At 35.9% G+C, this 22,532-nt stretch overlaps 3 protein-coding genes across 3 annotated transcripts; 2 read left to right on the top strand and 1 right to left on the bottom strand.

Moving 5' to 3' along the window:
* Positions 1-294: 294 nt before the first annotated feature.
* LOC117638398 lies at positions 295-789 on the bottom strand. Its single transcript, XM_034373531.1, has one exon. The coding sequence runs from the start codon at positions 787-789 to the stop codon at positions 295-297; it is 495 nt and encodes a 164-aa protein (XP_034229422.1).
* A 5,620-nt stretch (positions 790-6,409) lies between these two features.
* Positions 6,410-7,829, top strand: LOC117638397. Its single transcript, XM_034373530.1, has 2 exons — positions 6,410-6,838; positions 6,957-7,829. The coding sequence occupies exons 1-2, from the start codon at positions 6,410-6,412 to the stop codon at positions 7,827-7,829; spliced, it is 1,302 nt and encodes a 433-aa protein (XP_034229421.1).
* Positions 7,830-8,942: 1,113 nt separating this feature from the next.
* On the top strand, positions 8,943-20,192 carry LOC117636769 (methylmalonate-semialdehyde dehydrogenase [acylating], mitochondrial-like). The gene is made up of 21 exons (XM_034371433.1): positions 8,943-9,176; positions 10,030-10,071; positions 10,398-10,970; positions 11,446-11,540; positions 11,780-11,851; positions 11,935-12,096; positions 12,185-12,263; positions 12,339-12,493; positions 13,303-13,366; positions 14,591-14,670; positions 14,984-15,049; positions 15,909-15,959; positions 16,081-16,232; positions 17,839-17,929; positions 18,128-18,208; positions 19,086-19,163; positions 19,247-19,282; positions 19,374-19,417; positions 19,497-19,575; positions 19,670-19,760; positions 19,868-20,192. Exons 3-21 carry the CDS (start codon positions 10,421-10,423, stop codon positions 19,936-19,938), a joined length of 2,097 nt encoding a protein of 698 aa, XP_034227324.1. The 5' UTR covers positions 8,943-9,176; positions 10,030-10,071; positions 10,398-10,420; the 3' UTR covers positions 19,939-20,192.
* The last annotated feature ends 2,340 nt before the right edge of the window (positions 20,193-22,532 follow it).

The following is a 22,532-nucleotide window of genomic DNA, read 5'->3' as shown; positions in this document are numbered from 1 at the left end:
TAAATGACATATTAGTATGTATGTTTTTGTAAAACTAGTCTGTATGTTTTTGTAAAACTAGTATATAAATTGAGTTACAGGAAGCTTATGTCTTGGCTGTGAATGAGGTTGGACTGATTGTCCTAGTGTATTGGCTCTCCTCACCTACACAAATGATATATTAGAGTAAGCTTTTCTAAATATAATAAATAAATAGTGCAATTGTAATGAAATATAATAAGCAATACTTACAGATTGCTTACGCCTTGGCTGGTTTTTCATTGGCTCTTTACATTTAGTTATGTTATGGCCTTCTTACCCACAATTGCTACACTTGATGATAATGTGGTATCTTTGGAGTTTTTTGGGATTTGATTTCTTTTTAGGCTCATTATATGCCTTCTTCCTACTCTTCTTTGGCCTACTAGGTTGTTTATGGTAAAGAGGAGGCTTCAAAGGAAGCAAACCACTTTTAGGCCATAAGTCTTGGCTAGGCAAGGGGTGAATCATGTCCCTATAAGTTCTTAGATAAGCATCTGTCTTGTAGAAGTCATGCACATAATCTTCTGGATTCCCATGGAATCTACTCACTGCAGCACAAGCATGGAGGCAAGGAAGACCACTGAGATCCCATGCTTTGCAAGAGCATGTCTGGGCATTCAAATCTACCACAAACTGTCTCCCACTGTGATGCATAACTTGGAATTTATTTTCCCCAGCATGCCTTGGAATGCACCACTGCCTAGCTGCCTTATTTACCTCCAATACCCCTTGTATTCTAGGCCCAACTTGACCATGCCACTTATCCATGGCTACTCTCCTTGAAGTCATTAAGATCATTAAATACATTCTAATGCTCTCCAATGCAATCAACACATGCTTGTTCCTTGTAGGTAATATGGATGAGTTAAAGGCCTCACTTAAATTATTCATCAAAATGTCACACTTAAAGTCATTTCTAAAATGGGAACTAGCCCATTGACTTGCATCCCTTTCACATAACCAAGCCTGTGCAGCTGTATCTAACTATAACATCTTCTTCATTTCCTCAACAAACCATGGCAGTGTAGTGGCCCTTGCTATTGATTCCATTTACAGCTTTAGGGCCAATCTTTTATGTTCCTTCATGAAATTTGCATATAAATGCTTCAAACAACACTTATGCTCAGTATTTGGGAATAAATCATCCACAGCATCAATTAATCCATTTTGTTTGTCAATCATAAACAAATAGTCGTGGTTGTTCTCTATCTTCAAATCATGACTTACTAACTCCAAAAACCACTTCCAAGTATTGTAACTCTCAACTTCAGCTACAACATATGCCAATGGGAACATCCCATTATTTGCATCAACTCCTACATCACATAACTATTGGCCAGGGTGAGGGCCTTCGATGTGGCAACCATCTAGCCCTCTATAAGGCCTACAACTAGGGGTGGGCACGGTTCGGTTTGGACCGGTTTTTGCCTCAAATTAGAACCGATCCGTTACTATTCATGCGGTTTGGTTCGGTTCGATTTTAATTAAAAAAATTCAAAAACTGTCCAGTTCGGTTTGAACCGATTTCGGTCCGGTTCCGGTTCTAGTTCGGTTTTGAACCGGATTATAAAAATTATTTTTTAAAATTTTTTTGTAATACAATTCTCAACAGAAATATTAATTTTTTACTTGAAAATTAACAAATTATTCAATTTCATATAAAAAAATAAATATTAAAGTGAGAAAAGAGAGATATTTTGACATTGAACTTGGATAAATATTAAGTTTTTTTTTAGTGAAATTAAAAATATAGCATTAAATATAAATATATATTGAAATTATATATTTTTTTAGTTTCACCGGTTCGGTTCGGCCCGGTTCGGTTTTTGAAGACATGGAACTGGATCCGAAACCGGTCCAAACCGGTCTGGTTCGGTTTTTGACCGGTTTTTGACTTTTTGGTCAACTCGGTTTTTTTCCGGTTTGGTTTGATGTGGTTCGGCTCGGATTTCCGGTTTGCCGATTTGAGTGCCCACCCCTACCTACAACCATCCAAGAACCTTTGCTTACAAGCTTGCAAGCAAATGTAAACCCTTTGAAATCTTGGCTTATCACCCTCTAACTTAGACTTTACCTCCACTGAAATACCAGGATTCGTCATTTTCAACTCCTCACAATAATCCCATAAAAGTTCATATTGTTCGGTATAACTCTCCTCAATATTGCTAGTTGCCAAGCTTTTTGCTCTATAAGCTTATGCCCTAGAAGGATAATAACCAGTTTCTTGGTTCACATTTTCTTGAAAAGATCCCACATCCCAGTTAGGATTTGTTAAATTGCTTTCACATTAGTTTGAGAAATACTTTGCATTGACATGCATATTCGCATTCCCCTTCCCACAAGTATGTTTCCCAACATAGGTTTTCACTTGAATATGCTTGCTTCCATGCACAGATGATGCATATAGGTGAAATGGACATTTCTCATCACAAATTACTCAAATCCTATGCCATCATTCACCTTAAACTTAACCTCTCTGCCAATTAGGACAGAATGCCTCCTCACAGCCGCCTTGAAGATTTCACGACTAGGAAATCTTAAACCGAGCTCAAATTGAGGATTTTTCATACCGATGGATGGGATGAAGTCTTTAAATTTAGAGAGCTTCCTCTTTCTCAAGTAGTTTCCAGTCACAACCTCATACTCAGAAGAAGAGTGCTCTGGTGTACACATCCTAGGTGAGGCAGGGTTATTATCTGACTCCTCATCCTTTTCACTTGCATTAGGGTCTCTGTCAATTGCATCATGGTCTACATATCCCTGAAACTGATTATCATCATCCCTCAACAATCTCACATCCTCCTTACTTTGTGCATAGACAAGGTCTACAAAATCTGGGTCTTCATCCAAATTCTCGTCACTCTCACTGCTAGTTTGTTCTTCTTCCTCACTTGTCCAATTTGATTCCACATCTATAACACAAAATAGAGCATAAAACCTAAATTTACTCTACCAACCAATCATTTGCAGCAGTAGAAAGCCACAAAGTTAAATTAAAAGCATAATCTTCATGAGTATACCTAACTTAATAAAACAATGTACACATCACTAATTGGACAATACCCAATATAATATTCCTTAAAGTTCAAAGCCAAATACAATAATACAAAGTCTAATAGTCAGATTCGAAGCCAAGGCCAAGAATAAATAACGAATATGAAGGTCCACTTACTTGTGAAAGTTGAAGGTCCTCCTGCTTCTGTCATTGTCAAATTCGGTTTACACCTTCACTGTTGAAGATTCTATTGCTTTACTCAGATTTTGAAATCACCCAAAATATCTCTCCTTGTGCAAAGATTTTACCATAATTGAAGATATGGTGGATGTTTTACATCTATTATGGGTCCCGCCTTATTGGCACTTCAAAACCTACAAGTACAAAAGAACCCAGAGAAATAGAAATGGCACATGGGCGTCACGTGTGCAAGTGTGACGACTTCTGTTAGGTTAGTTGGAATCCAGGCAAACTGAGACACTATATGGAGTTTCATAGGGGAAAGTGAGACACTTAGAGTTTCAGGGGGGAAACTGAGACTGAAATTGACTTACAGGGGGCATTTCAATAATTTAACCTTATTTTTACACCAAAATATTTTTGGCCAAAAAGGCCTCACGAACGTCTCATTTTCACCGCGCCAAGCAGAAACCTCTTTTACAGAAACCTCATTCTGCAAACGGGTTGAGTTCATTTTATACGCAAACGGGTTGAACCAAACGCCATAAACTTTGCCAGATGTTTACTGCCGTTTATTCGCCTACCGGCCTCTGTCGCCGGTGAGCCTTTTTTCCATCGCTGTAGCTCTATCTTCTAATTCGTTCCAAGAAACTCAGAAAAACAGGAAAAGTAAATTGTTAAGTTGAGTGTCAGTTTTATTTTTTAATAACAGATGACTTAAGTTGGTTGAAATTTAATTCTTCTTGCACACTATAAGCAACTCTTTTATTTGAAATTTTTTTTTATCTTCGCTTTTTGATTTTCTTTTGTTTCTTGATAAATATTCTATAAGGGTTTGGTGCATTTGACTTTAATTTGGGTGTACAAAAGGCATAGTTTATGCGTTCCTTTTCTTGGAAGAGGGAAGTAATTCTTGTTTGGTTATGGATATTCTTCTAGTTCAGTTTACAGTAATCCATAGAATTGTTTGGAGGTTGAAAAATATAACAAAATTTGTGAAAGATGAATTGATGAATGCATGTGTTCACTATAGTTTTGGGTGTTCTAAATTTCCGGTGTCTTGCAAAGGAGTAAAGTTTCAAGTTGTCTGAGGTCCTAAGTGCAAAATGTGAGTATCCATGGAAAAAATGCATGTTGTGGAGATCAAAATATATTGCTACATTTTCATGCTAACTGTTGTAATTTATCTAGAATATGTGATGTACATTATGGAAAGTACGAAATGCTACAAAGCTGAACTCTAAGCAAACGATATCGACATGTGGGAATAACTAGCCAGTTGAAGGTGTGAATAAGAATTCTTTTTTACGCCTTTCACTGTGTGAACAAGAGCACTCTAGTGTGTTTAGTTTCTCCTAATTGAAGGTACAGGGTTGCTAAGGACTATTTGGTTAGATAGGATTTGGTGGCCAAATTTAAGAGTGAAGGTGGACTTGGAGTGGGTTCTCTGAAGGAAAAGAATGAAGTTTTGCATGCTGAATGATTGTGGCGTTTTCCTTTGGAATCTAATTCCTTGTGGCATTTGGTGATTAGTAGTAAGGAATGGGTGGGATGCCAATCCTGCTACTATAGGCTCATTTCGTAATCCTTGGAAGGATATTTCTTTTGGATAATACTCATTTTTACAGTGTTGTAGGTTTGAGGTGGAAATGGGGATAGGGTGAGATTTTAAGAGGACAATTGGGCGAGGGAGGGGTTTTGAAGGATGTTTTTCCCATATTGTTTGCGCTGTCTTCGAAGAACTTTTTATGCATTTCTAGTCTCGTGGACATTCAGGTGTTCCCGTATAATTGGGACTTTCGGCTTTAGGAGGAATATGAATGAGAGGGAGTTAGCTGAGGTTATCAAGATGCTGGACATACTTGACGGAATTATATTGAATAGGAGATAGTTAGAGCTCGAGGGTTCATAGTATTTTTCGTTCAAATCTTGTCGTTCTTTTTCTTCTCAACAATGGGATGGCGGAGGGCTTTCTTCCTTATTCTCTAATTTGGAAGGCCAAATCTCCCTAAGGTTCTCGTCTGGTTGGTGGCCCTCGGGAAAGTAAACACATATGATCTTGTCCAAAGACAAAGACCGTACATGTATTTGTCCTCACACTGGTGTGTTTGATGCAAATGAGCGAGGAAAACGTGGATCACCTTTTTTTACATTGCCCCCTTTCTTTAAGTCTTTGGTGGACCCTGTTGAGGGAGGTTAAGACTGTTTGGGTTATTCCAAAAGGTTGTTTTGATCTTTTCTGTTCCCATTTTGTCATTTAATCTTTACATGACTATTTCTATTTGCAGTTTCCTAGTTATGCATTTCCATCGTCAAACTGATCTATTGTACCAAAAATGCATTTAGCCACACCTTATACCATATGTGGCACGCACTAAAAGCTTCAACAACCTTGGGCAGAGTACCTTCAAATATATATTTTTTTAATAGAAACAAAATTTATTGAAACAAACGAAAAGGAACATACAAGTGAATAAGGTAGCCACAAGCCAAACGAACAACAACAGCAAAACATAGACTAAAAAAACATGGAAAATTTGCATAAATACCACATGAACTTTTAGACTTGCGTGTGATTACCACCTGAACTTTTAATTTCTACTATTAACCACCTGAACTTTATATAGTGTTGCAATGTATCACCTATGTCTAACTCCGTTAAACTTTCTATTAAGTTTAATGGCATTTCGGTCAATTCCCTATAACAATAAAATTTAAATTTGTTAAAACAAACATAATTATGTTATTAAACAAAAAACTTAAAAAAATAAAAAAACCTAACCTCACTAATCCCTTCCAACTCCAATGCCGCACTGCTATGCCCCCCTCCTCTGCAATGTCTTCATACACCCTATTTCATCTCCCCCACTCCTCTCTCTCTCTCTCTCTCTCTCTCTCTCTCTCTGTGATAGTGTTCTTTGGTCTAGCTTTTTTTTTTTGGTCCTTATACACATATATTATTATATTATATGTACCAAGTACCAACGCATATATGATATATTATATTATTATTATTAGTATATTTTATATATGTAGCAGAACGAGAGTTACCTGCAAGTGCACATGTATATCTTAGCTATTATATTACATAATCAAACCACCTCCCTCCCTTCCACGTGACAACCAATTTGATTGTTATTATAAAAAAAAAATTGTGACTAGGTAATTTAATAATATTATATTTAATAAGCTGAATTTTTTTTATTCAGGAACATGAGTCATCTGGATAATAATGCAAATGCTACTGTTAATCCTACTGAGAATAATGAAATCGAGATAGATGACCATGCACTATTATGGAAGTATGTTAAAAGGCTTAACAAGTTAGGAAAAAGAGGAGGAAATACTATGTTTGAATTCTATTATTGTCATAATACTTACAAAGGCTCCTACTCTAGAGTTAAGTTTCATTTGTTGAAAATGTCGGGCAATGAGATTGCACCTTGCAAAAAGGTTACTGATGAAGTTTTTGCAGAAATGAAAAAACTTGTGAGGGAATGTGAACACTGGTTGAAAAGTGCAGCTCCAAGACAAGTATCTTTGCCTAATACTGGTTCTTTACTTTGTTCTTCTGTGTCTAATGTTGAGCAAAATAAGAGAAAGGGTATGAATGGGCCCTTTGATAGAGCTTTTCAAAATGAGGCTAGACAATAATGTGATGCTGAAGTTGCAAGGATGTTTTATACAGGTGGATTGATCTTCCACATGGCAAGGAATCCACATTATGGAAACTCCTATATTCGTGCTTCTACGCTTCCAGGATCGATATGTTACACCAGGTTACAATGCACTAAGAACTACTCTTTTGCAACAAGAGAAGAGGCACATTGAGCAGTATTTACAACCAATCAAGAGTACATGGAGCACTAAAGGTGTAAGTGTGTGTAGTGACGGGTGGACAGATTCACAAAGAAGACCACTTATTAACATTATGGCAACTTGTGAGAGCGGGGCTATGTTCTTGAAGAGAATTAATTGTGACGGAGAGTACAAGGACAAACATTGTATTGCCAACTTTCTTATTGACTCCATTAAGGAAATTGGTTATCAAAATGTGGTTCAAGTAATCACTAACAATGGGCCAGTTTGTAGAACTACTGGATTACTTGTTGAGGCTAGATATCCCAATATCTTTTGGACATCATGTGTGGTTCACACTCTTAATCTTGCTTTGAAGAGCATATGTTCACCAAAACAAAATGACAATTGGTATGATAAATGTAGTTGGATTTCAGAGATTGCTGCTGATGTTGGGTTCATAAAATTTTTTATTGTGAACCATAATATGAGATTGACTATGTATAAGGACCACTGCAAATTAAAGCTACTCTCCATTGCTGAAACAAGGTTTGCGTTTACACTGATTAGAAGATTTGAGGAAGTAAAGGAAGGTCTAGAACAAATGATGATTAGTCCAAACTGGTCTTTATATAAAGAGGATGATGTTTGCAAAGCAAGAGCAGTGAAGGAAAAGATATTGGATGAATACTTTTGGGATGAGATTGATTATATACTTTCCTTTACAACTTCTATATATGAGATGATTAGGATGGTTGATAAAGATAAACATTCTCTTCATTTGGTTTATGAGTGGTGGTATACCATGATAGGGAAGGTGAAGACATCTATCTAAAGGAAAGAGCACAAGCAACTGCATGAACAAAGTGACTTTTTTGATGTGGTGTATCACATTTTAGTGGAGCGATGGACTAAAAGTTGCATACCACTCCATTGTTTGGTACATTCTTTAAATCATAAGTAAGTATTATGTGCTTATTTCCTTTTAAAGTATTTAATCTACTTTTCATACTGTGATAATTTTATAAAATAATACCACACTTTACTTTTAGGTTTTATAGTCCAGATGGCTGCAAGAGGATCCTAGTCATGTTGCTCGACACCAAGATGCCGAGATTACAAGGGAAAGAACAAAATGTCTTGAGAAATACTTTTCAGATGACCGGGCTAGAAAAGATATCAATGTGGAGTATGCCTCTTTTTCAACGTGCTTAAATGACTTTGGAGCTATTGATGCTATGAATGATAGGTTTCACATGGAACCAATGGTGTGGTGGATTGTTCATGGATCTTCAACACCAAATCTCCAATCCATAGCTTTGAAGCTACTTGGACAACCTTGTTCCTCCTCGTATTGTGAAAGAAATTGGAGTACATATAGTTTTATTCACTCTTTAAGAAGAAATAAGTTAACACCCCAAATAGCTGAAGACTTGGTATTTGTGCATAATAATCTTCGTCTTTTATCAAGGAAGAGCCCAAGCTACAAAGAAGATGTTACTTAAATGTGGGATATTGGAGGAGATGGATTTGATAACTTGGGTGAAGAAGGTGTTGGGATGTTTGAAATTGCTAACCTTTCTCTAGATGAACCATCATTGGAGGTAGACATTACAAATATTGTAATTGATTGAAACTTTTATTTTGTTTTTTTTTATTTTTCTAGAATTTAAATTTGATAAATTTGAATTTTTATGTTCATTAAAACATATTTTAATTAACATAAAAATTCAAATTCATCAACTAAATTCAAATTTAAACCATAGAAAAATAAAAAACAACCCTATGAAATATATGACAACCCTAGGTATCACATTTGATAACTACATATATGAAATGTAATAATGATAATAATAATATAATATATGCGTTGGTTACATTACATATAATATAATAATATATGTGTATAAGGACGAAAAAAACAAAAAAGCTGGACCAGAGAACGCATATCACAGAGTGAGAGAGAGAGAGAGACAGATTAGAGAGACTGACAGAACCAAAATTTGCGAATAATCTAACCACCACGACCACACCAGCTGAATTGAAGAACCTGGCTTCTTTTTTTTTTGGGTGAAGAAGATGAAGAAGATGAATTAATGGGTGGTGGTGGTCGGCTTTGCTTCTTTATTTATATAAAGAAGATAAAGATCTGCAGGAAATGATCTTCAAAGTTCCAAAACAGGTATCCCGTGTTGTTCAAGACTTTGAATTTGTGTCAAATTCTAATTTTTTCCTAAATAGTATCTTAAAATTGGGATGCCGGTATCTGACCCGGATACGTATCCCGTGCGTATCTCTGCGTATCCTCGACGTATCGTGTCTCCCAGCGTATCGGACACGGGATACGCTGGTCGAGCTGCGTATCCGTGCTTGTTGTGGTTATATGCAGAAAGGTGGAAGCTTAAAACCTGAAATCACCGGTGAAAAGAAAGAAGAAAGATTTCTTAGTAGGAAGGTCAATCACATTAGTAGGGGCTTTAGATGATATTTCTTTTTGTTATGTTGTCGCTGTAAATTTGTGCGCTTCTTCTCCACATAAATGTAAAAATGGAACATTCATCAGTGGACAGCCTACTGATGGATGTTTCAACTTTCATTTGTACTTTTTTGGCTTACTTAATAAAGTCACTCCTTCCCTTAAATAAAAGAGCAAGATGTTTCTATACATATAACTCAAATTCAGGGCGTGCTCCAGATATTGAGTTCTTAGTTGATTTTATTTGGTTGTTTTTGTTTATGTGGACTGCTTGTTCACCTTCAATGTAAATATACATCTGTATCAATAATTTACTTTTCAGTTTGCCCTGAAAGAACATAATTTCTAAATGGTAAATTGTGATTGAAGCGCGAGCTAATATAGCATCCTTTGTTTATTACATTGGATCAACCTTTATAATTTGTAGAAGTAGATTCGTTTAATACCTTTGAATTAAGTGTGGCTAGTCATAAACAGTCTGGGAATGAGCTGATTGAAAGGTAGAACCCGAGTTATTTGACGCTGTGTTCTTTCTTTCTTTTTTGCTTTTTTCTTGCAGGAAATGAAATGTTTGAGGGGAATATTCAGGCTATTGTATGAGGTGATTATCCTTTTACTTTTTCTGTAGTTATGCTCTCACGTTACTTTTATGACAATCTGACATTATAGAGGCATGGATGGTCGGTATGGAAATCCAAAACCCGAATTTACTTTTAAAAAGAAAGCCTCTCTGTTTTTTTATGAAGGAGCCATATCGCAATGCATGAGTATGTATCACTGAATTCAACTTTTACACTGGATATGGAACACTGGATTTTGATAGTAATAAAATTTTGTTTCTTATAGGAAAAAAAGAAGAAGCAAGAAACTTTGGGTTCGGGGATAATATGATACATGAGTGATGATGATAAGGATGTTTCGATGCAGGTTTTGTCTTCCAGTTATTAAAGATGGACCTTCAGATATGCACAGAGTTAGATGATCCACAGCAGATGCTTCCACCTCCACCTGGAACTTTTGTGGATCGTGACGAACTCATTCAACATGTTGGGGACTTTGCTGTATCACAGGGATATGTTGTAACTATCAAGCAGTCTAAGAGGGATAGAGTAGTTATCCTTGGCTGTGACAGAGGAGGTGTTTATCGTAACAGGCAGAAACATATGGATGAGTCCTCCAGTGAACATAGCCGCAGGAAAAAAACAGGTTCTCGGCTGACAAATTGTCCTTTTGAGGCTGTAGGTAAAAAGGATGATGGCTTGTGGGTACTTACCATAAAAAATGGAACACACAACCATGAACCCTTGAAGGACATTTCAGAACATCCCTCTGCTCGTCGTTTCTCTGAGAGAGAAGTTTTACTAATTAAAGAGATGACAGAATCTGGATTAAAACCTCGCCAAATTCTAAAGAGATTAAGACAAAGCAATCCGGATCTTTTATCAACTCCGAAGCATGTTTATAATGTTAAAGCAAAGCTTCGACAAGGAAACGTGGCAGGTAGAGACCTTTATTTGAGGAAGTATATAAAGAGTCTTTAATTGACTGCTAAGCTTTAATCTGCTCTCACTCTCTCAAAGGTAAAAGGAAAATTAAAAGAAAAACAGCCTAATTATTATTAGTGAACCATCAGCCACGATGTTCTTCATAGTTTACAATCCGATCTAGCATATCTCTTTGGGTTGTAGGTTCATGAGTTCGTTGTTGATATCATATGGGTTGCAAATGATTTGGTTGTTTTGTAGTTTTGGTACGACTAGCCAAGATTTATTCAGAATTTTGGAGCTTCTATATACTCAGCCAAGAACTATTGTCCAGCTTGAAGGGGAGCGTCGATGTAGGCTATAAACAGTCTTATGTTTAGAGATGATTGAGCTAACTGGCTGATATGGTTTAGCTAATTCTTAAATTTTCTTTTCAACAAAAAGAAATGGTTCGGTTTCCTTACAGTGGGTGATTGCGTGTTGTGTTGCAGTTAGAAACTTCAAGTCTTTGAGCACACAGAAATCTTTTGTAAGAAACAATTACTCTGCAGTTACGGAACCATCTTGGAGGCAGTGCAACCCCCAGGTAAGCTAGATGTTATTCAATACAGGGCCACTCAACATAGTTAACTTTTCGTTTCAAAGTCTTATTATCCCAACTGCTTCTGTGACTGATACATGGTGATACATGCATAAGGGATTATTGGCGTTATTCTCTCTCTCTCTCTCTCTCTCTCTCTCTCTCTCTCTCTCTCTCTCTGTATAAATATATCTTGTCAATGGTTGCTATATGATTCCACATGAAATTTCTTTGATGTAAAACAGAGAGTTCCCAATCTCATAGGAGGCAGATTTGTTGATTCACAGTCATTTACCTCCATCGATGTTCTAAACCCTGTAAGTGCGAAAACACAAACACTTCCTATTCATTTTGTCTATGTGAAGTTAACTTTTCGGTAACTATGTCTTTTATTTGGCAGGCAACGCAGCAAGTTGTTTCACAAGTTCCTTTAACAACAAATGAGGAGTTCAAAGCTGCAGTGTTTTCAGCAAAACGTGCTTTTCCATTGTGGCGAAATACTCCTATTACTACTCGTCAGCGCATTATGTTTAAGTTCCAAGAGCTAATTCGGAGAGACATTGTAAAATTTATGTTATGATTACATAATTTAAGTTGAAATATTTAGGTTAAAAAAAGTCTAATGGGAGCTTTAACAATTTTTGTCCTAGGATAAGCTTGCTATGTGCATTACAAGTGAACATGGAAAGGCATTGAAGGATGCATACGGTGATGTCTTACGTGGGCTAGGTCAGTGGTTTGAATTATAAAACCTTTACTTGGTCATGGTTACCTCCTTTAAGTTTTTTTAATATCCTTTTGCAGAGGTGGTGGAACATGCTTGTGGACTGGCAATGCTGCAGATGGGGGAGTTTGTTTCCAATGTAACCAATGGAGTTGATAGCTTTAGCATTAGAGAGCCACTCGGTGTTTGTGCTGGGATTTGCCCTTTTGACTTTCCAGCCATGATTCCCTTATGGGTAAGCTTGCTGAACTTTAATTTGTTTTTTTTTTTTTCTGGTTAGTTTTGGGCTATCGTTTTGATCTAGAGACATGCTTAATTAGGTGATTAGTAATGGTGCTGATTTTTCTCATTAGCTTATAAATGAGACAACGAATTGTCGTCAGGATGGTGATTACACAACAGATTGAGTAAAAATATGGCAGCGTTTTTCTATAGAATTCTCTGATTCTACTGCATGCATGCTTTAGTTGGATCTCTGGTACTCAATACACTTCTTTTAACTTCATGATATGCTTGATGCCATCATGTCAAACCTCCCATTGATTCAGCCCTCAATTAATTTTATAAAGTCTTTTTATGCTCTCAGTTCAGCCCCCATTTGATGTTGTAGGGTACCCCATACCCTTTGTTTTGGGATATATATTTCCTTACTTTCAACCTACAGTGTTGGTTACTTGTATTTAAACTCAAGAGTAGAAGGAATGCAAACTTGGAGAAATTGAAAAGCTTACACATTATGGTGCAACAATTATGAGCTTGCAGAACACAGAGCACAGATGCATGGTGCATAGATGTTGAACAAAAAACCTGTGTGGGCAAATGCACTCAAACAGTTCCTGCTGTGATAAGCTGGAAACTTATTTGAGCTATTTCCAATTTGCCATTAAACTAATTGTTATTGTTAAGTTTTGTATTTTAATCGTGTTCATGCAAAGGTTAGGATCTTACATAGTGCAAGAAAGACTTTTTGTTGCAAAAATAAAAGAAAGAGAAAAGTTTGATTTAATTTTAAAAAGTATTTTCTTATGCACCTTTTATATGCAGATGTTCCCTATCGCGGTCACATGTGGCAATACATTTATTCTAAAGCCATCAGAGAAGGATCCAGGTGATAGCCAAAACCATCCTAGTAATGTGATTTGAATTTTACAGCTTTTGCTCCTTAGAATTATAATGCATTCAATTTTACTCTTTTTTCTCTCTTAATTTGTAATTTGTATATATATATATTTTTTTGGGGGTTTTAAATGATATTGGTAGGGATTTTGTGTCAATTTTCAAACTAGAGATAATAGGCATGGATTTTTCCTAAAAGCCTACTGTACATATTCAAAACTCATGAGGGTAATTGTTCTTATATCAGTACTCTTCAGCCAATTTTACATCCCATAGTGAAATTCCAAGCGGAACCCAATTCGAGAATTAACCTAAAACCCCAATGACATGGGAGAGCTTGTGAATACATTATATATGCACATTTGTTTGTATATAATATACCTTCATATTGTTTAGCTTTGGTCTGGTTGTGATTAATTTTGTCTCTAGAATTGTTTTGTAGTTTTGATGTGGACTCCATATCCACAGTTTTGCACTTTTTTTGAGACGATCATTAAAATTTGTATCCTTTCAGTATATATACATATGTATTTTTATTTAACTCCATGACTTATCCTCTATGTTAGTATCCAGGATACGTAACAACGCTTTTATTGCGTAATGATGCTTACTTTATATGCATTGGCTGGTTCAAGTTCAACTGAACATAAAGACACACACTTCATATGAACTGGGCAGTACCATGATCAGGTTTATCAGTCCATTGTTGAACCAACCGGTTCATTATTTTTGGCCAGGTCTGATATGATAAAAACTGGCCAACCTACTGGTTCTCGGTTATTCTGGTCAGATCGGTTAATCCGCTTGCACTGATCAGTCTAGTTGGTGATTTGGAAAGGACAACGGTTGGCTTCTTCTTGTATCTCCTAATTGTCTATTGTGGGTGTATTTTTTTTCCCTCTAGGGATTGTCTTTCTTTGGTCTATAGTGTAGATGATTATTGCATGTTGGTGATCTTTGGAGGTTGGGGCCTTTGGTATTCTTCCTCCTCATATCTCCCTCAATTTGTTTATATTTTTTCCCTCATTTTTTCTTCTTTTTGTTCTATTCACTTTAAGTACAGTATTGCAAATTAAAACAACTGGGATTATGGGTTGCCTCTAATGCCTTTTTCTCCCTTTAAACACTAGGACTTTTTGACAACTACTTATTGGTTCACTACAGGTGCTTATGGTTGTGCTTAAAAAGAAGTGACGTACTCTGTTGTGTTTTTCAGGGGCTTCTGTGATGCTTGCAGAATTAGCAACTGAGGCTGGTTTACCTAATGGTGTGCTAAACATTGTCCATGGCACTGATGTAAGCTTTTAACAATCATTTATCAGATTTTGTTAAGTCCATTAAACCATTTGAAATTGCACCAAATGTTTGATGCTGTAACTATTTAGTAAATCATGTAGTTTTTTTCAATTGAATGTCTGACAAACAAATCCACTTCTGTTTGGTCTATGTCATTTGCGTTATTCACTTTTCTTCTTGTCTTAATCCAGAAGTTTTAACTTTTAACTGGAGTTGAACTTATTCTGTTTTAATGATTCAACATTCCTTAGCAATTAATCTGTCCTTATTGCGCTGTAAAATTTGACATTATTTAAACTTTAATTCGGAGCAGGATATTCTCAATGCTATTTCTGATGATGATGATATTAAAGCTATCTCATTTGTCGGACCGAATGCAGTAAGTTGTTCCTCAATTGAACTACTGTTACGAGTTGCAGTTTTCTTATGTTTATATGAAAAGTATCACAAGTGTTAAACATCTGTGACTAATAAGTCCTTTTTGCCTTCTCCTTTTCGGTTTATAAGTTTGCATTTCATCTAGTGGTAGAAAATAATGACCTTTAATTGTAGTGGGGTGATGTAGCTATACATGGTGGATTTATAGCTACATGAAGGTAAGCTCGAATTGTAATATGTGTCCAACTTTTGAGGTCACAGCCAATAATTTATAGAGATGTACTATAAGGAGCTTTATTTCACTATGGATCAATGTTTTAAAAACATGGATCGTTCATCATCCTGGAAGAATGATTTCATGTCAGGGATCATTGGTTCGACCATGAGTTAATGATAGAATAAAATAAAATTTTATATCATAGATGAAATAATTCTCAAATTTTGTACTAGAATTTGAGTTAGTAAGTTGCACAACCTTAGGTTTAGTGAAATTCCAGAAACTTATCTTAAGCAAGTCCTTTAGATTACTTACCATGCACAGTACATCTTCATGCAGGTTCTTTTTTATTATGTATCCTAACTTGACATCTAGCAACCCCTTTAGGAATATTTGATTTTGACATGATAATTCATTTGACTGTAATGTTTCATTCTTTGTTTTGTTTATCTCAGCTTTAGTTTCTCTTTGTTTTCTTTGTTTCCTGTTCGGAATAGTATTTTGATGCTATACATATTATAGTAGAAACATACAGTTTTTTAGCTTTGTGATCTCAAAATTCTCGTGTCTTATTTTGCTCTTTTTATTGCATTTTCACTTGGGCTTACTTTTCATGATCATTTCCTCTTCAAAATTTTGAAAGGCTGGTGCTTACATATATTCACGAGCATTGGGTACAGGGAAACGCATTCAGGTAATTTCAAGCATTTCTTTCCTAACAAACCTAATATTCGTACTATGAGCAATGTGGTTGCACTTTTACCAATGCAGTAGTTGAAGTCAATGTAAATTGGCTGGTTGACTGTTGTCTTCAGTCCAATGTTGGGGCCAAAAATCATGCAGTTGTTCTGCCTGATGCAAGCATGGATGCTACTTTGAATGCTCTAGTTGCTGCTGGTTTTGGTGCTGCAGGACAAAAGTGTATGGCACTCAGTACAGTTGTTTTTGTCGGAGGCATAAGTCTATGGTATTGCATTTTTGCCCCTTATTCAATGTTTAGACTTCCTTAATCCTGGTATTTTTGAGTTATATCTATTGAAGGTTAAAAACTGTAAACATAGCAACGCTGAGAATGAGTTATTTCACCTCTGTGTGCACTTTGGATACGGATAGAAGAATAGAAAGATAGACTAATATGGTTTTATTGGGTTTCCGACATATGGTAGTCAGATGGAACCCATACTTAGAACACACAAATTCCTACTATACTTTTTTAACCTGTAGTGTAGATTCAAGGCGTTTGCATGCCCATGAAAAAATAAAATCAGCAAGACTAAACATTTCTGTAGAAGAACCTTATCTGGATCAGGATTCTGGTAGTGTGTGGATGTTGCTTCAATATTGTCATCGTTTTTGCTTTTTTAGAGATGTTATGATTCTATTAAGAAGTGTATGATTGATCATATGAAGTAGGTGCGTTCCTTATTATTATTATTTTCTTTGCTACAGCATCCCTACCCTTGCCTTCTTTTTTTCTTTTTCTTTTTTTCTTTTTTTTTGAATAATTTAATAAGTGATGAAACTATTCTCTTTGACTGAAATTTGTGAATTCGTTTCAGTGTTTATTGGAAACAATCTTGAATTTAGAAAACTATTTCAGAAAGTTAGTTTTGTTTCCTACAATCCATTTAGAATTGGATGTGCTCAATATGCAGTATTTATTGCTAGTATTTCATTTCCAAAAAAAAGAATTATGTTTAGTATTACCGAGCTGCAGTTACTCCCTATTAATGTAAACGAGACTGCCTGCATTTAATTTGTGTCAAATTAGTGTATTTCCTAGTAACAGCATTACTGAATAGTCTGTTGGAAGCCAACGTCAGTACTCTTTTTTTATTTATTTTATAAGTTGCATTTGTTGCAATCCCATTTCTGATATACATTAATGATTACATTTTGTTTTTATATAAATATTTGCTGTGTAAATTTCTAAAAATAACATAGTTCAACTCTACTACTTGGTTGAAAAAAAGAGTTATGCCTCATTGTAATTTGTGTATACTTAATTGATTGTTTTAATTTGTAACGCCAAATGGACTAACTATTCTTTATGCAACGCAATTTTGATGATATTCCATATCTCATTAATAAATTTAGTCTGAGATTAGTGTGCATGACCAAAATCTAGTTTGAAAGTACTGTATATGGTTGACCTCTAAGAGCTTGATTTCCTTAACCTCAGGGGCTACTAAACATAGGTTTGTGGTGGTAGAACTAGGCCAGTTTTCAACTGTGATGGGATCTCCCAATGCCCATACTTAGGGTGGAAGTATCCGGAGAACAAAAAGAAAAGAATAAATGTGAAAAGAATAGTGGATCTAATTTGTTATGCATGTCAAATTCCTATTGACACTCTTCTGAAGGTGTGCAAATCAAAATTTAAAATAAAGAAGGGATATATTTGAGTTTCTTAGGTATGCGACTTTGTTGAATTAATGTATAAGAAATATTTGAGTCTGTTTATTGTGCATAATGTCCCTGTGCATGTGTGAGTAGCATGTCAGAACTAATTTGGTTGTTAAATATCAAATAATTCGGTAAAGAGGGTTTTGTTATTGTTATGACCTTTCCAGGGAAGATAAACTAGTGGAGCGTGCCAAAGCACTTAAGGTTAATGCTGGAACAGAACCAGATGTAGACCTTGGTCCAGTGATTAGCAAGCAGGTTTAGATGATTCATACCTTTCACAGATTACTTCACATAATTCATACCCTATATACATGTTGTAGTATATAAGTGAAACAAATTTTGAGTCATTTCTTTGCAGCATGATTGAGAATTTTTTGGTAAGATTGGATGCTTGTAGTGTTGCGTCTGGCTCATTATCAGTTCCTAATTACCTCTATTCTTCATTACTTACAGGCGAAGGAACAGATATGCAGATTGATTCAAACAGGTGTTGAAAGTGGTGCAAAACTGGTGCTTGATGGTAGAAACATTGTGGTAAGGTTTTTTCATTCTCTCTTATATTACACCATGTTTAGTGCGATTTTATTGTGCTCAGTGCTCCAAAGGAGAAAGAGTAATGTGAGGCGGTTTATTATTGGTGAGACAAGGCTTAAACCTTCTAGAATTGATTTTTTATAATTAAATAGTATACAATAGTTGAAAAGAGCCACTGATCATTATTCAAGGACAGTAATCAATTAAAAAAAATGTATAATATTTTTTATAACCAGTCACTAAAAAGTATCGATCACACCTAGGAAAAGAATAAAGACAGATGAAAAAGAGTATGTCATACATGATCGCCGCTTGAAAGGCTGATTTCACCTGATTCCCGTAGAACTATGGATAAGATGGTATATTGTGTTTGTGGATGGTTGTATAAAATGCCACCTACATATAATGGTAAATATAAATGCTATGTATTATAGAAAATCAAATCTGACGAATCCACTTTGTCATACATGGCAGGACATGGATATTTTATCTGAAATACAAATTCATTTTTTCTTAACAGAATGTAAAGTAGTTTTAGTATGCATTGAAGAACTGTGGCATGACCAAACTTTGGGGTGGGGGTTTCCATTTAAGGGTTGATTATTCCATTTTTTAATATAACTCGAATTCAGTTTTATATTATTTCTTGCCATGGCTGTAGCTCTTTTGGTCAATGCTATATCACTAATTTTGTCTCAAGTTTTGCAAAATATCAGTGGTTAAGTATATGACCATTTCTTTCTTTCTTTTCTATTTTTGTTTTGGCATTTGCATTTACATTGCTGATTTTCTATTATGGTTAAGAATTGGTTGTTTGCAATATATTTTAGGGGCTTTAGCTGTTCTAATTTTGAATTATTGATTTGTAAAAAAACAGGTTCCAGGGTATGAGCGTGGAAACTTCATTGGTCCCACCATCTTATCTGATGTTACCGCTGACATGGAGTGTTATAAGGTCTACTGATTTTTCAGTTGAAGACTTGAACTTTCAATTAGTCTTGATCTCCTAGTCCAATATTAACACCTTATGTTGTGCAGGAGGAAATTTTTGGCCCTGTTCTTCTTTGTATGCAGGTTGATATTCGTAGCTCTTGTTCCTTAATTGACAAATTGGTTGTGTAGTCATGTCAGAACGGATTAAAATTTTAATTTTTCTGATTGCCAGGCTGGCAGCATCGAAGAGGCTATAAACATTGTCAACAAAAATAAGTATTTCCAAACAGAGAAACTCTCTTGATTTCCATAGTGGTACCAGAACCTTTAAAACTTATATCTCCTTGTCTCATAGATATGGCAATGGAGCTTCTATTTTTACAACTTCTGGTGTGGCTGCAAGAAAATTCCAGACCGAGATTGAAGTTGGCCAGGTAATGAAAGTTGCTATTAATTATTGGCCATGATACATTTGATTGAATGTAACTTCTATTTAATTTGATTTGATTTGAACTGGATTTGGTTCAGGTTGGCATAAATGTTCCTATATCAGTTCCATTGCCCTTTTCCTTATTTACTAGCTCCAGGCCATCTTTTGCTGGTGATCTTAGTTTTGATGGTAAATTATACGCCCGCCCTTACTTGAGGCAATTATGTTGAGTAAATTAGATAGGGAAGTTTTAAAAACTCTCTCTGAAATTCAAGCTAGAGATTTTTGAACCTCAGGCAAAGTTGGACTTCAATTTTACACCCAGATCAAGACTGTGACTCAACAATGGAAGGATTTACCGGAGTGACGGAGCCAGAATGTTGGAGTGGATTTCATAGAGAGGATGTTGGACATTGATTTGGGGCTCATATTTTAGTCCATATGGGATCTTATTATTAGCAAGCCAGAATGTTTTACTGATAAATGTCTATCTGTACATAGATGTCCTTATAATTAAATTATATTTTAGAGTTTACTAAAAAAAAACATTAGAGTTAAAGAGTGGATCAATAAGGACAAGGTTCAACAGCAGTCTCGTTTTCAATCATGGTTGCTGGTTTCGTATCTCCTTTGTTCGGTTCGTAACATGACAATGGCGTCATGAATCATGATCCTCAAATAATGTTTTACAAAGGTTTTTGTAGAATTAGATGACATTCACTAACATGATTTTTTTTTTTTCTTTTCCTATATCCATTTAATAATGCGGTTGGTAAATTTTATATCCATACAATTGTTTAAAGGAAATATTTTAACATGTGGGGTGGTGTGCACTTTTTATTCAAATTCACAACTTGCTTAAACCGACGAAGGCGATGAAATTGGCCGATTCAAACCGTAATTGGACAAACAATGTTGAAATAATCAAAAGGAAATAGATTGGGCCTAACTAAACCAAATTGTCTTATGGTTTTGTTTGGTTTCCTTTGTGGCTTTTGTCAAAACTAAAAACGAATTAAACCATTATATTATAATTGGTTCGATCATGATTTTAAAAGGAAACTGATCCAATTTGGACCGTGCCCATTCTTACACGATAGAACATGATTTCGTATGCATCTTCCATTGATGTGAAGAAATTATAAAGTAGTGCGGACTTACTAGCAGCATGCAATACTTTGTATTTTAGCTGCGGCCATGGCTTAAAATACGAAGCATCTTCACAAGCATTTCAAGAGCTACAGGAACCTCTTCAGAGCGTTTTAGAGCGGCTCCAGCGAGGGAGCCCAGCCCGAGGCGAGGGCAGGAAAAAAAAAAAAGTTGTTCCACCGTGCAGCCCAGGCCCGGGGTGGTGTAGGACCCACCAACTCGGGCCAGCCCGAAGGCGAGACCAGCCTGAGGTCCAGCTCGCATTTTGCTGACGTCAGCCTCGCGTCACGCTGACGTCAGCGAGCGCGTTTCAAATTTTTTTACCGTTGGCGCGTGCTGATGTCAGCGCGACGCCAGCTCCAACGGTATGCTGCCACGTGTCGCCTCCCCAGCCTTCCGATCTGCTTCTCCGAATCCATCCTACGACTGAGGCTTTTTTGGGCAATAAAAATATGAAAAAAAATCGTAAATTTTTTTTAAAAATTCTAAAAAATTCTGATTTTTTTTTTCCTATAAATACCTATCAATACCCTTCACTTTCAACACCAATACTCTTACATTTCATTATACTTCTACTATTATTCACTCTTTTTACTCAACATTTTCCTCTTTTTCATCTAGCATTTTGATTTCATATTTTTATGGCTTCTTCTATCAAAACCGGGGGGGCTTGGAGCACCATGGAAGATGTTTCCTTGTGTGAGGCTTGGCTCCAAATTTGTCATTGTCCCGTGTCCGGCAATAAGATGAAATTTTTTCATATGTGGAAAAAAATTCATGCCGAATTTTGTGAAAAAATTCCGGGGTCTACTCGTACGGAGATGGCATTATCCAGTAGGTGGAAACTTCTCAATAAAGAGTTGGGAAAATGGAGAAATGCCCTAGCAAAAGCGATGGACAACTATAGAAGTGGGCAAAATCGTACTAACGGGCAATCTCATCCACCTGATCAGCAGATGCTCCATACGCCAACATTCGTATAACAGCTGTAAGCTTTTGCTCCGGAAGAAGCCCCAAAACCCCAGCAGCATCACACTTTTGAACAAAGTATGCATCATAATTGCAAATATCATGCATGACTTTATTGAACAAATGAGGTTGCATTCTAAATCGCCTTCGAAAATCAACATCAGAGTACAAAAAAGTTGGGATAAAATAATCTTCCAAAAGATTCTTACCCCGAGAATGCCTATGTCTTTCCACATTCCGGCGGCGGCCGACTTGTGAACCACGGCGGCGACCTTGGTTCTCTTCTTCTTGCAAAGCCATTGCTATGAGAACTTGCTCATCGACTTGTCTCTGCAACTCATTGACTTCATCTGCTCTACGGTTTCTCTCTCTTGTTTCTCTCTCTTGCCTCTCCAAGCATCTCCTAAATTCTTCCATTCAGAATGAATGAAGTATGAATTCTAAACCCTGAGAAATGAAAATATAGAAAGATGTGGTGTGAGAGGTATGAGCTGAGACTCTGGTTTTATAGAAAATTTTGGCAAGATAGACATGCCACGTGGCTTGATTTTATTGGATGAAAATCTTATCTGAAATTTGAAATTCATCCAAAATTTGAACCCTAATTTGTATGAAATTTGAATTTTGAAATTCATCCGAAATTTGAACCCAAATTTATCTGAAATTTGAACCCAAATTCAAATTCGAAATTTGAACCCAAAAATTTATCTGAAATTTGAACTTTGAAATTCATCCAAAATTTGAATCCAAAAATCTTATCCGGAAATTTTATCTGATTATGAATAGTCTTGACACGTAGGAACCCGAAAATCTTATCTGAAAATATTACCCAAATTAATTGTT

This window comes from Prunus dulcis, chromosome 8 (genome assembly GCF_902201215.1).
Source record: "Prunus dulcis chromosome 8, ALMONDv2, whole genome shotgun sequence".
Taxonomy (NCBI): Eukaryota; Viridiplantae; Streptophyta; class Magnoliopsida; order Rosales; family Rosaceae; genus Prunus; species Prunus dulcis.
The sequence above is the reverse complement of the archived record's forward strand: the minus strand, read 5'-3'. Positions and strand labels throughout refer to the sequence as shown.